This window comes from Nicotiana attenuata, unplaced genomic scaffold, assembly GCF_001879085.1.
Source record: "Nicotiana attenuata strain UT unplaced genomic scaffold, NIATTr2, whole genome shotgun sequence".
NCBI lineage: Eukaryota > Viridiplantae > Streptophyta > Magnoliopsida > Solanales > Solanaceae > Nicotiana > Nicotiana attenuata.
In genome coordinates this window covers 407,077-422,062 of record NW_017670788.1, presented here as the reverse complement: position 1 = coordinate 422,062, position 14,986 = coordinate 407,077, and the positions used below count along the sequence as shown (strand labels likewise).

The 14,986-nt window shown below is 37.7% G+C and overlaps 3 protein-coding genes across 7 annotated transcripts in view; all 3 read right to left on the bottom strand.

Annotated features, from left to right (window-relative positions):
• The window catches only part of LOC109243338 (nudix hydrolase 3), a 30,670-nt gene extending 27,008 nt beyond the window's left edge, over nucleotides 1–3,662 (bottom strand). For 2 of the 5 annotated variants that reach the window (XR_002070539.1, XM_019410247.1), the window contains exons 1-4: nucleotides 3,301–3,660; nucleotides 2,627–2,806; nucleotides 1,652–1,729; nucleotides 624–720 (exon numbers count right to left, since the gene is read on the bottom strand). Coding sequence is in view for 4 of the 5 variants with exons in the window: in XM_019410247.1 (XP_019265792.1) it covers nucleotides 624–720; nucleotides 1,652–1,729; nucleotides 2,627–2,806; nucleotides 3,301–3,395 (450 nt within the window). In the remaining variant the exon portion in view is untranslated. Of the gene's footprint in view, nucleotides 1–623; nucleotides 721–1,298; nucleotides 1,443–1,496; nucleotides 1,585–1,651; nucleotides 1,730–2,626; nucleotides 2,807–3,300 lie in introns of those variants that run through there. The other 3 variants (XM_019410248.1, XM_019410249.1, XM_019410250.1) reach the window with 3 other exon arrangements.
• A 4,168-nt stretch (nucleotides 3,663–7,830) lies between these two features.
• LOC109243337 lies at nucleotides 7,831–12,766 on the bottom strand. The gene is made up of 4 exons (XM_019410246.1): nucleotides 11,635–12,766; nucleotides 9,699–11,222; nucleotides 9,480–9,577; nucleotides 7,831–7,914 (listed from the first exon to the last, which is right to left on the bottom strand). Exons 2-4 carry the CDS (start codon nucleotides 9,936–9,938, stop codon nucleotides 7,872–7,874), a joined length of 381 nt encoding a protein of 126 aa, XP_019265791.1. The 5' UTR covers nucleotides 9,939–11,222; nucleotides 11,635–12,766; the 3' UTR covers nucleotides 7,831–7,871.
• A 1,191-nt stretch (nucleotides 12,767–13,957) lies between these two features.
• On the bottom strand, nucleotides 13,958–14,863 carry LOC109243336 (60S ribosomal protein L2, mitochondrial). Its single transcript, XM_019410244.1, has 2 exons — nucleotides 14,726–14,863; nucleotides 13,958–14,634 (listed from the first exon to the last, which is right to left on the bottom strand). The coding sequence occupies exons 1-2, from the start codon at nucleotides 14,796–14,798 to the stop codon at nucleotides 14,099–14,101; spliced, it is 609 nt and encodes a 202-aa protein (XP_019265789.1). The 5' UTR covers nucleotides 14,799–14,863; the 3' UTR covers nucleotides 13,958–14,098.
• Nucleotides 14,864–14,986: the final 123 nt, after the last annotated feature.

Here is a 14,986-nt window from a genome sequence, read left to right as displayed (position 1 = left end):
GAATGACTGGGCCTCAAGCTACCAAATGGCCCACTATTTGGACTAAGGGCTGACCTGCCACCTGCCCTGCCCCTTTAAATTTTTTCAAAAATTAAAGTTTGCCCTACCCTGCCCCGCCCCGCCCTATTTACTTGTTCCCTTGCCCTGCCCCGCTAAGAGTTTCACCTGCCCCGCCCCGCCAATTGCCATCCCTAGTTGGTTGGTATCCAAAAATCACCTCTTCATTTTTTTTTGTGCACCCATGAGGTTTCATTAGTTGGATGCTTCCGTAGAGAACCATATTCTTCAATAGGTTCTATACCTTTTGGTATACTGCGTGTAAATGGGAGAGTTTCCCATCATTAATAAAATTATTTACCTTATCAAATTAAAAAAAATGAATAATCTATAAAATTTCAAGAATTCATCTCCAACACATTTAAGATAAAAGACAAAAACTGTGAAGACGTTACACTTATAGACAGCTTAGTCCCTTTACATTCATTCTTATTGCAGGAATTCTATTTCCAGTTAAAGAACAATAAACCTAAGGCAAAACATGAGATACCAAGTGATGAACACATAGTAATCTCAGGCAATCTGAGCAACCACTACAAAATTTAACGACAAACAGAACTACTAACCTGAAGTGTAAAGGCCTCCAAAGGAATTGGATCTATTGTTGTCACTAGATATACATCATTGTATTCATTGTTGATGAACTTGCCATCATTGATAGTGCTGCAATTTAATGGGACATTCAGCGTACTCCATTGACCAACAGAATCTCATGCTTCGAAAAACAATAGCTTGAGAAAATATTATTGAAGTGATGATTGCACATGTTCTAGAGTATGCATTATTTTCTTTCCTTCCTAGTTGGTTATGATATAACTATCAACAAAGTATTTGATTTATCAAAAATAAAAAAAAAACTATCAAGAGAGTGCTCTAATAGTTAAAGTCCAATAAATTGCATATGTATAAAAGCCCTGGAAATTTTGGGCAAAATGGACACAGAAATTTGAGCATCATTTGATAGATATGTGCTTTGAAATATTAGTTTATATTAAGGTAATAACCACATATTATAGACATGCTTGAGTTATACCTATAAAGAATTATACTACAGTCTAGTCTACCGGATCAAACAAAAAGATCAGCACCAATAACTCATATTAGGCAGATGGACCGCAAATTTAATGACTGAGGTTTTGTTAACTCTGCGCTTCAAACACATCGCCAAAAGTATCACATGCTCGATCTACTAGGAGCTAATTAGCGATAGTGTTAATAATGAAAACTGATGGGATTAAAACCTTATGAACATTCCTACAGTAGCAATAAATATTTCTTTTCTTTGGTTGCCCCACTTCTATACGCCATCAAGCTCCCTGACAGCTCAAGGTGCATACGAAATAGCAAACATCATTATCAAAATTAACATTTAGGTAACTCAGTTGTATTCGTCAACTGCAAAGAAAAATGTTTTCATTATGTAATGAGATCTTACTTACCAGTTGACAGATAACACACGATACATTTGTCCAGAAGATACAAAAAGAAGATTCAACAAGTAGAAGAACAAATTCATAGCTCTGAAGCTAACGGGCAGTCTGCTTGATACTGTATAATAAGAAGACATGATGAATTAGAGCTTTAGTATACCAACCACTCTTGAAGAAAAACAAATATTAATTCAAATGCATCCTTCGGAAGAGTTACACCAAGTTCTTCTTGAAGCTCTCGCCTGCAAGAATGTATTAGTAAGCAACAGTACAAGCCCCAGCAGAAAAGCATTTAGAAGTGAGAGTGCTCATGCGAAGTATGTGGGCAATAGCACAGAAGAGAACATTCAGCATTTCAAAGTGGGTTATGGCATGAAAAAACTCTCTTTGTATGATAAATGTGTATTACAAAAAGTAACATATTTTATATTTCTTCATAATTAAAGAGGTTTAGAAGTTGCAGTTTGCATTGTTATAAGGAAAAAAACCTTGACACTTGAATGATCATGTGCACTGCAAAATTGTGACAGCTGACCATTACTTAACAAAAGAAAAAAGAAAGTTGTAAGAGCTGAGCATTTGGTGAAGTGTGAAATTACATCAGCAAAAGCTATTCCACTTTATGCAGCACGGGATGTGTTTGTATCAATTAGCATGATAGCAAACCAGAGGAGTCATTGCTGCGAGATCCATTCATTGTGAAACAATATCAGATACAGCATTTTCCATTAGAAAGTTTAGAGAGAGAGACAGAAAGCTTTATGATGGTAAAAAGATCACAGGATAGAGGGCAAAGAGTTTTTCATTTCACTCGTCATAAGCCACGGAGAAAGTTGGTTCAAGATATGGTTTCTTCTTTTTATTTGAGAAAGATAAGGAAGAAAGAAATCCATTGGTAGATGAAAAACGCAGCAACACAAAGAGGCAGGAGAATACAGAATCACTGCAATTTTGAGTGACGCCACAAGACAATCTATGATCATGGGACAAAAGTTACCAAAAAATGGTTCAAGAACATGCACAAAACGTTATGTTTAAGAATTTGCCTGAGGCATCAACAGATGAAAGCAAACTCGGAAAAATAAACCCAGTTCATGTGAAACTATATCCAGAAAGTTCAGCTTCATGCTGGAACATACATTGCTGAAATAAGAGATGAATCTCCAGCAGATATATGACCGGCACTTGAGATATCCCACAGACCAGCCCAGGAATCCTTGCAATCAGCACGTCGTTGGAGGAGTAGTTCTTGTGTACTCTCAGCAAATATCCATACATGAACAGCGCGATGGTAGTCTCCAGCTCTGTGAACATCCCCTCTGAACAAGTAGTACAATTAAGGTAATTGGTATTGAGACATAATTAAAACGTGATATATTTAGGGAACTATGAGCTTAAATGTATCAAATTCTATTAGTCAATTTGACAAATTAGCTATCTTGTCAAGATTCAATTTACTTTTTCTCCTGTTTATTTCTTTTGGAAGAAACTACAACAGATTGGAAGCTGCTTTCTCCTACTCAACAGCCCTGCCTCTAACGGCATATATTTTAAGACTGTGTCAGTGAGAACTTGCTGAGTTGCCACATTCTAGCATAAAAGAAGCCAATAGCAGTAAGTAGGCAGATGGACGAGTAAAAGTAGTCAATTTATAATGAATACATCATTCTGTCCGCTCGAACCCAACTAGTTTAATCAATTCCAATCAGCAAACTTATAACAAGAATTCAAACTAATAAGAAACGAAAAATTGATCAAAATTCGGTATAACCCATATGATATTTTTCTATCTTGTTTGATGTGGGATTGGTACCTGGGCTTAGAGATGCCAGTTTTTTCTCCAGTTTTAGTAAGGACGTCCAGATGCTCTTCTTCCTTCACTGGCATTTGATCATGTTCGGCAGCCATTGACTGACACTATTTGTATCTATCAAACAAACCTTTGAAGAAATGCTTGTAATTGTTTTTTAACACTTGTATTGTGTGGCGTCTTTGTAAATGGGGATTCGTTCAATAGGGTAGGTGGTGACTGGTGAGTGGTTAGTATAGAAAATGGGTATAAGGTGAAGGTAGACACTATAAAATATTCCCTGTGATGGCGGCTTAGAGATGCTGATGAATAAATTCTACGATAATGGATGATTCACCTGGAAAAAAGAGTGATAAGTAAAAGCCTGTATTCGTTTAATTAAGAAGACTATTATTGTACTTTAGGTATTTTGCCTAATCGCCAAAAGTTTTCAATTTCTTTCCAATGATAAGGTTTTCAATTCACCTATTAAAAATTACTATCTGATATCTCCACCACCTAAATGAATGCTAAGACATTCATTTTTCATAAATATATTTATAATGTATATTCAAGTGAAGTATTACCTTTTAAAGTTATAAGTTAATGTTCAATAAAAATACTAAATATGAGTAAGTATTTTCTATATGTCACATCATCGCTTAATTTAAAAATACAACTTAGGGGCAAAAATGCCTATTAGGAGTAGGGCTGCTTATCGGGCGGATTGGGCAGTTATGTACTCTTAACAGTTTGGCTTAACGGTTATCGGCTTTTAAATGTATTAATCCGTTAGCCACCCGATAAGATATCGGGCGGATTGGTATCGGATTAGCTCTTATAGGGCGGTTATAGGGCAGTTTATCGGCCTAATATATATATTCACTAAATTGTGTTTTCCCTGTTGGACATGAAATAGCTGAACTGATTATAGAGCATGAATCGGAACCAATGCAGAGGTAAGTTTAACACCATAAAAGCAATTGAGAACACTGTTTCAAACAGGCGTGAATTCACCAAATATCGCCGATGCGACGATTGCTCCAGATCGAAGGGGTGTTAAAATGCACATCCCATTTGACTAAATTTGTTCCCTCTTCGACACCATTATTCTTACTGGTAAACAATAACTAGTGATTTTCCATAGAGCCCCTATGTAAGGAAGAGTAAAGAATAAAATAGGAAATGCTTTTCAAAGAACATTTATTAAAAATATCAAACATGGACTGGTTTAAACTCGTTAATCCAAGATCCTTAAACCAAGTAGGTGAAGCTACGAAATCTTGGATTAGATAAGGAGGAAAGAAAGAAAGAAAGTCAAGACCACAGATAACCAAGAGGAATAAGGAAATACAGACGGGTTTGTTTTTGTTATTCATTTTCAAGGGTTTTAGTTTTTTTTTTTAATATATACAAATAAAAATAAATTATATATATATATATTTATATTCTTAACGGGTTAACGGATTATCCGTTAAGAAAATTGAATAATCCGCCCCAAACCGATAAGCCGTTAATAAAAAAAATTCAATCCGTTCCCCGTCCGTTAAGCCGTTACCAATAAGCCATTAAGCTTCGGTTCAGTTCGGTTTTCGATATCGGATCGGTTTTGAACACCCCTAATTAGGAGCTGAGCGGAGTCAAGTGTTTGAACGGTTCAATTGAATCTCTTTATCGTGCAGTACATATTATGTAAACTAATTTATATATATATATATATATATATGCTCTTTGTTGTCAACAATCAACATTGATGTATTGGCACATGTCATCAAAACTTCGAAGCTAGGCAAGCTTGTATGAGAGAAGTACTAGGATACGTGACTCCCTAAGGCATTCTCGTGTTGCATAATCACTAAAACATGCGGTGGAATGATTTGATTTTCTCTACCCTTAACAAAAGGTCTCGAGTCCAAGACACGCCTCAGCCTCTCCGGCGGCATTAGTTACCAGATTCATTCAGTGACAGTCTTAGGATAAGGAAGTCCTTTATTTTCATTTAAGAAATAGGTGGTCACTCTCTCTTTTACTTTCTTTCATTTAGTTTGGCATGGTAAAGGATCTCGCTCGAAAGAGACTCTTCAGTCGATTTACAAGTTATTTGTATAATGATTTCAGCAAGAGCAGCCAGACGGACTACTATAGTGAGTCTACTGACCTGGCGGCTCCCTGCGTAGATATTCAAGGTCTGGACCCCTTGGGGAAAAAAGCTGAAATCAAAAAGGTACTCTTTTTTTTTTAATTCACATTTGATTTTAATTTAAAATTACAATTATATCCAGTCTCTGTAAGGTAATTCCAAGAGGAGTTATTCTTTGCCTTGACGTTGTGTGTCATTCGACTCATTCACATCCGGATCTGAATGTTTGGAATCCATATTGTATAAGGAGACATTGCTTTTGCTAATTCGAATTGAAAAATAATATCAACCCAAGTATTAATTACACGACCTTGACTGTCAGCTACAGATTGGTTCAAATTGAAACCATTTAGGTGTAGACTGTATACACCCCCAAAAAGCTTGGTTGTATAAAAGACTGTCTCTTTACCCCTTGCATCTTCATCTTTTCGAAAGCTTAATTCCTAGTCCATTCTTTACAGTATTTTTCGAAAAACAACTGCTAAAGCTAAACTCAATAGAATAGCCCCTTCAAGATGTTATAGCACATGATAGCCGGCCCTCGCCCCGACATTGGCATTAGCTAAAAATGATTGGAATTAGACTACCTTAATATCAGACATCAAAGACAACACATAATCCACGTCCAAGAAGACTAGCGTAGAAGTTACTAACTTTTTTTTATGGGCTCCAGGCGGATTCACTTGAATAGGAAGCTGAATCGTGAGCAGGCTATTGGATTTCTTCCTCGCTACCCGGCAAGGTGATTGTTCGTTGACAACATTGGGGCGTAGCGGATTGACTATTGGGATCTCTTTAGCTTGCTTGTTGGGAGTCTGCTCTTTCCCATGCTTGTCTTTGTTAGTGATTGAACCATCTCGAAAGCCGGGCCGAGCCGGAATTTTTTATTATAAAGGGGAGGCAAAGCCCGAAGGCTAGCCATTATACTTTTCATTTTTTATCTTCTTTGTCTGAAAATTGGTGAAATTTCACTTCATCACCGCCTGGTCCTTTCGAACCTTATAAGAAATTCCTGAACGAAGGCGAACTTCTTCTACGTCGAATTCATGAAAATAATCATATGAGAAATCGTCTTATGAAGAGTTCCCTAGCTAGACGATTGTTCTTCTGTCTGAGGCAAAGGTGACTCCCTTTAGTGTATACGGTCGAGCTCTGCAATGATTCCATTCTGGAATTCCGCGCTTCGAAAAGTCTTTTTTGATGCAGTTTTTGTTGTTTTTTATGTTGAAACGGTTTTTCTTTATCCATGGGTCCCGGTCCTTTTTTATTGTTTTTTGATCGGACTTTCTAAATCCTCAGAAGAAGAGCTAAAAGCTTGAGTTGAATCAGCTGAGAGTTCAAGCCCCTTTTCTTTATATTTTACTAGGGCTGAAAAGAATGCCCACCAAGTTCAGATAAGGGAATGCTTTCCCCAACCATTAAAGGAAAGGCTCGACGAAGGGAGGTGCGGCGGAGATCAATAGCAACATCCCTTCCTCTCGCACCTGGTCTAGTATCTCTTAGGTCGATATCCAGTAGCTCTAGTAGCAGCAGAGGGAGGAGATCGGTAGTAGAAGGTAACGAAGTAGAGACTCAGAGAGAGATCAAAAGCAAAACTCGTCTTGCTCTCTCGTCTTTTTCCCTCTGCCTTCCTCTTGTAATTGACCCTTTCATAACGGCCCTATTGTTCCGATGGAGAGAAGAACCTATGATTAGCTTCTCGGGAAATTTCCAAACGAACGCTCGAAGTGCTTTCTCCTACTATGGTGGAGTTAACCAAGAACGCTAAACGTTCGGAGCAGCTATTGCATCGTTAACCCCAATGATGGCCTTTATGATCTCATTCGTATTCCAAGTCCGTTAGTAAGGTCTCGAGTCCAAGACACGTGAATGAAGAACCTTCTAATAAGGAGCATTTTACCCAAGTAACCCCCTACCCCTAGTATCTGGATTAGTCAAACTAATGGGCTCTGAATATCAATTAGCTAAACCAGGAAAAACACTGATGAATAGGCTAACATCTTTATCAGCAAAATGACGAGAACTGATATTGCAGCAACAAGAATTATACATTTCAACTAGTACAAATTGTGTTCCAAATGCATTTTATCCCACATACCTAGCTTAACTTCAAATTAAAGGAAAATGGAGAGATCTTTGGGGTGGATTAACAACAATGGTGTTAGTTTTACCATTACCCTGTTGCTTTTCGTTTCATCTTCAAAACACTTGATTTAAAAAGCATCTGATCTATCCCCTTGGTAACTCAAACCAGGGTGAAGGAAAACCGAAGAGCTACTAGAAACAGAAAAAAGCTAGCCAGCTAGGTAAACAACAAAGTTCGGTATCCAGAAGGTGCCTAATGTTTACAGAAGTTGCCGCCTGACTGGAACTTAAGTAGCCTTCTGAAAATGCTGGGTTAATAGCCTCGCAATCTCTAGAAAACCAACTTTGTCCTTGCCATCAAATATCGTCTTCAACTTTTCGTCACAATGTATCTCTCTCTTGTTTGCAGGATTCTGCAAATAGCAAAGTTACAAGCACTCCGTCAGGAATTAAACCAAAGGGAGGTGATTAACATTTACTTCAGCTGAAACAAGAAAACCATTGCACCAAAAAAGAAAAAACTGGAAACAAAAATAATTAGCAGTGATCAAATTGACAAACTCAATTTCTTCTTGCACACATCAGAAATCTCTTGGATTGAGTTGAGTCACAGACAAGAAAGATCAACTCCAAAACGCCAAACTTTTTTTATAATGGTGGTGATTGGGGCAGCTTGCGCAAATTCCACTTGATACCTGCAACCTCCCACATGCACAGGTACCGGATAACTCTATCAACCAAGGCTCAGACGAATGGAAAGAAATCACCTAGTATTTTTTGACTCTGCTAGGATTTGAACCTTGGTCTCTCATGGCTTCCATCTAGCTCATTGACCACTACGCCATACCCTTGGATGCAAATGCCAAACATAATTTCTTCATTTATTTTTGGACGGGGGAAAGGAGCAATTAAATAGTGAATACTTTTATGAACCATGGCAATCATCTGGTCATAAATGGAAGCGGGTGCCACGATTACAAAAATCCCTCTACAAGGTCATAGTGCACTTTTTTGCATTAACAGACTACTGCAGGCCCCTGTAGGTAGGGATAGCAGATATGAAGTTTCCCAGTCACATGCAGCTAATAGCTATGACCTATGCACAGATTCCAAATTCAAAAAGTGGTGAAAAACTCTGTCCAGGCAATCCCAGCATTCCCGACAAGTAATTTCATCTCAAACAAGAAACTAAGAAACAAACTTTAGAAGCATAAGTGGGCCTGTAGATAATCATGGTTGCCTTCATTGTGATTCCACTCAATGCATCTAAGGAAGATCTCAGAATTAAAACACTCGGGATTCTAATTTGTAACACTTTACCAATCTGATGCATAGCACACACCCTTGTAGCACTTATTTGGAAAGCAGGCACTATACATCAGCTATGCTTCCACAGAATCAATAAACGCCAGCCATCGTATAACAGAATAGTAGCCAAAACCAATTGTATGCCTACTGGACAACTAATCCACTATTCCACTGTCCACAAATACTGCAAGTTTTCATTTTATCTAGATAGACTATAAAATGCATAGCTAACAATGATTACCTCGGCAAAGACAAGTAAGACAAAAATTTTAGCAAAACAAGTACATAAGCACTAAATTTCACATTTGACCTTGTCATAGGCAAAATTTGGGAGAGAGGCATTGTTGAAAGACTGATTGAACTTCAGTGGTTGAAAAAGAAATGTTTATTTACACAAAATAGAAGTATAATGTCTTCATGGACCACCATAAATTTCTCTCAAGTTCATCCAAGTAATTAACAGGTGAAAAGAATCTCCAAAAGGATACAACATAAATGATACGATTCGGAAACAATCAAAAATAAGAAGTTAAGACAACCCAAGGGTGTGGTCTAGTGGTTAACGAAGTGGGAGGAGAACCATGAGGTCTCAGTTTCAAATCTCAATGGGGGCAAAAAATAATAGTACGTAATTTCTTTCCGTCAGCCTAATCCTTGGTAGCGAAGTTACCTGTGTTGGTAAGAGGGAGAAGGTAAGTTGGCCCTAACACCACCATCATCAAGAGAGGAGAAAAAAAGGTTTTGAGTAAAAGTATCTATTACCATGCTCTACAAAAAAAAGTATTAAAAAAGAAAACGAATACTAAATGAGATCATTAACATAGAGGCTCATCAAGTTTACTAATGAACTGCAAAAGAATGAAGTGATATTGAGCAAAAGGAAACCGACCTGAAGATTATGGGTTTTAATGTATTCCCAAACTTTTTTGACAGCATCAGTGCGGGAGGCTTCAGAAGTACCTAAGAACTTTCTGAGAGCAGGGGATACTGGTTGCGGCTTCAGTATTCCATTGGGCCGACCTCTGCTTTTCGTCACCGTAGCTGTAGTTGTGGTTGTGGATGCGGAAGTCTTAGCAGCTGCACAAAGAGCTCGACAGCAGTTACCGAAGATCCGAGTTGATGATGCCATTGATTTATTTTGGATTTTCCTAAAACCCTAGGACTGAGATCAATGGAGGGTTTTTGGAGGGAATGGCAAAGTCGTAGTTTTCTTGGTTTTACTGGGGAAATTTTTAGCTTCTTCCTCCTCTCAAATACCACGTCTAATTATTTGAGACATCGCTATTCTCAAGAGACTTTGTATAGATTAGTTACTAGTAATGTTTGTATTTCTTTAACTTTACCAAAACGGATTAGAACGTGACCAAAACCATTTATGACATGCTTGTGACAAACTAATTTGTCAAACACAGTTTATAGAAGGTGAAACGAACAAAAGAACTATTGTTGCTAGAAAATGTCCAAAAAAGTTGTATTTCATAGAGATTTGGCATTCCAACCATAATGCTTAATTATTTATCGGGAAGATTCATCATAAATATTATTGAAGTTTTTTTCTTTTCTATTTTTTAGTCAAAAGATCATTATTGTCGTGAGAGGTTTAGGCTGGACCTCAGCCTTTTTATTAGAATTCAGAATCAGAGGTAAATACATGAAGGATTGGGCAACTAATATGTCCTTATTCTGAGCAACTACTAGTTTGGAGCATTCCCTCATGCAAAAAGCGTACCGGGGTGCCTTATAAGACAAAACAAAAAGGATAAATTAGACCATACCCTGTGTTTAAGAGGTTAGTGCTCTCTGTCTGTCTTCATTGAGGCTTTAATCAAGGTAAGGCATTAGCATCAGTGAAGAAAGTAGAGGTTTTCTCATACAAGCCCCAATTGGCAAGTAAATCAGCTGGCCCATTAGCCTCTCTATAGTAGTCACTGAAGCTATAATTGCCTATATTCTTGAGGTGTACAATCTGCTTAACCAGTTGGTTGATTTGCCAAGGAATAAATGACTGTCCGTTTATAGCATTAATCAGAATTTGGGAGTCTGATTCAATCATGACATCCTTGTAGCCTCTGTCAATGTACAAATGAAAGCGTCTATTTTCCTCCATCCTTGAACCACGAAGAGGTGTCAAATACATCACCTCCTATTGCATCAATTTCCAAAGGATTGCATATGCTTTTAGCCTTTTTGGACCGTTTAGATGCAAGTATAGGAGAACGAAGGTTCTATACAAATTTACTGCCTTTGTTTTTCTTTTAAGGGTTGCTTCTGTGAATTTAGCAAGTACAGAAAGGTGTGGGGAAGTCAAGTCTCGCAACAATAAGATACAATGTGTATCTACCTTTCAAAAACAAGCCCTTTCCCCGACTTCAACTCAATATATGTGCTCGTTTCTCTGTACCTCCATACAGAACTGCAAAAAAAAAAGGCCAACTTTTCACTCTTCTTTACAGTTGCTAAGAATCATTTGCTTAGTTTTTCAGCCAACAAAATTTAGCAGAACATGGAAAGCATTATCCCCACATTTGTGATGAAACCAACAACCTCTCCCACCTTGCCAAAAAAATATACAAAATAAATTCTCATTCACGAACATGGATTACATCTATTTTCCCCTTGTAATCCTTCAAAATTAGATGTACATATTACATCTATTTTCCCCTTGTAATCCTTCAAAATTAGATGTACATATATAAGCAGATAATTTACTCTAAGAGTTCAAATGTTAGATTACGCACTGTTGCTTTCAAGAAAATGTTAGACATAGGGTGTCACAATAGCAGAAGCGAGAAATCTAGCCTTGTCGTTTCAGAAAATAAGAATACCTTAAGATCACTATGGATTTTTATGTTATAAGTGCTTGTGTTCTGTTTGAACAGGCTGCACTGCAATGTTTCATGAACAAGTTTGAAGAACTCCACGCAGAAATTTGAAAAAGAAAAAATTGAGTAGAAACAGAACCTCCTGCAACTTGCAAGAGGTGAGCAGCTTTGAAGCACTGGAAAATTTGGATACTGAAAAAAATGCAAACATTTTGAAAAGATTAGCAGAAAATAGAGGATAGGAGGAAAAAAAGTACTCAAAGACGTATTGTATTACAATGCAGATGCTCAAAACAGTTAGTATCTTAATCCTCTTTAAACTGAAAAATGACTGCTCATACACCTTCCTCCGAGTAACTAGACAAGGTACATTCTTCATATTATCATTTCTAATTGAGACAGTGCACTAAGATCTCCAGTCTCTTGATATAGTGCACCAATACGTCCATATAGCACTTAGCCTAAAGCTTAGCAAGTTACTTAGACAGTTCGATGGCCTGTTACAAGTTACAACTAAAGAAAAGAGAATATTTTCATCTGGAGTAAATATCATAGCCAATAGAATCAACTGGGGCAGTCACTAAATGTTCAGAATTTTCGGTAAAGCTCTTGGGCCTTCGATCTACATCTTGAGCTTGCACACCAAATATTGATCAAATCCTCCCTTAACTTTAAAATGTCAACTTGAATTTGAGGAAAGTTGATCACAGTTACTCAATATTCTGATAGGTACGGTTGATCTTGCCCCAGCATTGTTTTTCTTCTAGACCTGCTACCTCTCACCAAGCACAGGTATCGAGCAACTCTACCCACCAAGGCTTAGGCTTAGACAAATGGGAATCTCTGATAGGGATTTGAACCCTGGTCGCCAAGGTTTACACTAACTTCATTAACCACTAGGCTTCACCTTAGGTACCTTATTCATCAATCTTATCGCAAGTATGCATAATTTATTTAGCACCAAGCATGTCTGCACAAGGACTAATCGTAACAAGCCATAATACTAATCAAAATAAAGGCACTATACGGCAAGAACAGCCGCCTGCGGTTGTCCATGAACTCATAGTTAACTTGGAACTAAAAGTTATAGCTAGAGACGCTCTATCAAACTCAAATGTGACAAGAAGAAGAGACAAATGTCAAGTTTACCGGGGGGAGGGGGGGGGGGGGGCATACGACTTATACTATGTAAAAGAGTGGTTCCAATGAAAAGAAATTCATTTATGTAAACATATCAAGCAAACAACACACATGCAAAACCATATTCTTTAATTGACTAGCATATCAAATATCTTGATGGCATTCCAAGAGTCAACACCCCTCTCAGCTCTTCTAAGTTCTATCATGTTGATTACCCACTCATCTAAAATTTCAGATATCAAAGAGTCAAATTTTATTCACACACTTGTATGCCATATGATTTTTCTCTTGTCATAATGGAAAAGCACAAAACAACACAGATACCAAAATAATATCTCTAAGGTCCAAGAAAACAAATAGCATGTCATCAAGCATAAGAGACTTTGTATTGAATTAGCCATTTATTATTATTTCATGAGGTAAATCGTTGCACCTCCAAAACCTAAAAAAATTCTACTCCTCAATACCACAATACAGCATGTGAGAAAGCCTCGACTTTCTAAGCAAGATCATCTTGATGGAAGCAAAAAATACAACAGCAGAAACAACAGGTACGGCTCAATCACCCAATCTAGTTGAGGAATGGAAGCAAAAAAGTAATTTATGTAAAATATCAGGGAAATACGAGAAGACGAGGAAAGACTATACCAAGAAAAACTCAGAGAAACAACAAGACTCAAGTATTGCACGAAAAGTAGAAATATGATATGACAGATTGTCCCATCATCAACTCAAATACTACTCAGGAAAACTCAAAATTATAATGGAAACAATATGCGTGCAACTTACACAAAACTCCATTATCAGAGGCTATGGAAAGGCAAAAGCAACATTAGAAATAGCAATACATTCCTGCGCGCATGCCTAAAATAGAACAGGCATAATAGGGAAAAAGAACACCATACCTTTGCTTCCACAAATGCAGAGCAAGAATCAACAATATCCAAGTTATCCTCCACATTTAAGAAAAGAAGAACTATACTATAATACTGGCATGGAGAAAGAAAACATAAAGCAAATGAAATACAATCATCTAACCTACTTCAGTGTCTTAAAAAATGCAATCATCTAACCTACTTTGGCTCAGACCATGTATGTGTTAAAAAATGCACTAAATAAGTAAAAATAATATAGTTCCAACCCAGTAAATCAAATAAGTTGAGGTAGAATTATGAACTAGAACCCATAATGCTCAAATCATGGATACGGCTTTTTGATAAACAAGATCCAAACTTGATTTTCTAATATTATTATCTCTCCATAAACTTCATCCGAAAAACATAATAATCTTAAACAAACAAATATCCATCAAATTACCCAAAAAGACCTACTTTTTTCTCTTAAGAGGCCCAGTTTTATACCCAGATTTAGTAGGTTTACCCCAAGGAGTCAATGAAACCCTGCCATGACTTCCACTACTCTTACTCCTCCCTTCACCACCCCCATGTGGATGATCCACCGGGTTCATCGCCACACCCCGAACTGTCGGTCTCCGTCCTAGCCACCTGGCATGTCCCGCCTTCCTCAACTTCTTCGTCCCGTGTTCCGGGTTCGATACTTGCCCTATAGTAGCCCTACATTTAACGTCGATCAATTTCTTCACCCCCGACGGCAACTTCACTTCGCAGTATTTAGTAGAAGCGCTGGGTTCGGTCAGGATTTTGGCGGACGTGCCGGCGGAGCGAACTAACTTGCCGCCTTGTCCGGGTCGGATCTCGATGTTGTGAATCAGGGTTCCGATTCGCATCATGCCTAATGGCATGCAACTTCCGATTTGGGAACTGATGTCTAGACTGAATTGGCTCATCATTGATTCCAGCTCCTTTGACGGTTTCATTTTGGACGCCAACGCTTCAAATGGACCTGTAAGTTGAAAAAAAAAAAAAGAGAGGTTAAATTGCAGAGATTTTGTATTGATTTAGAGAGAGATGAAAATGAATATAGAGAAGTTTACTGGTAGAGAAAGAGCGGTGGATGACATTGCTGAGAAGAGAAGAAGAAGCAATTCGAGCTCGGAAGAGAGCCATTGTTTTGTTAGTTTGTTCGGAACGGGAGGAGTAGGGTTTAAGAGAAAATTTGATTATCTGGAGATAAAAACGATGTCGTTAAATAGAACTGTGTAAGACGAAACGGGTGACACTGACCTTTTTCTCGTTTACTTTCTCTGTCATTTTGGGTTAATTTATGTTATTTGTTTAGTAACATGCATATATAA

Bases quoted from the DNA above. Each gene is read 5' to 3' on its own strand.
- LOC109243337 (XM_019410246.1), bottom strand. From the start codon at position 9,938: ATGGCATCATCAACTCGGATCTTCGGTAACTGCTGTCGAGCTCTTTGT. The intron at 9,578-9,698 runs GTCGGTTTCCTT...TTTTTTTTGTAG, and splicing joins TTAAAACCCATAATCTTCAG to AGCATGGTAATAGATACTTT. The intron at 7,915-9,479 runs GTAACTTCGCTA...TGCTATTTGCAG, and splicing joins TCTCCCTCTTACCAACACAG to AATCCTGCAAACAAGAGAGA.
- LOC109243336 (XM_019410244.1), bottom strand. From the start codon at position 14,798: ATGGCTCTCTTCCGAGCTCGAATTGCTTCTTCTTCTCTTCTCAGCAAT. The intron at 14,635-14,725 runs GTAAACTTCTCT...TTCAACTTACAG, and splicing joins CCACCGCTCTTTCTCTACCA to GTCCATTTGAAGCGTTGGCG.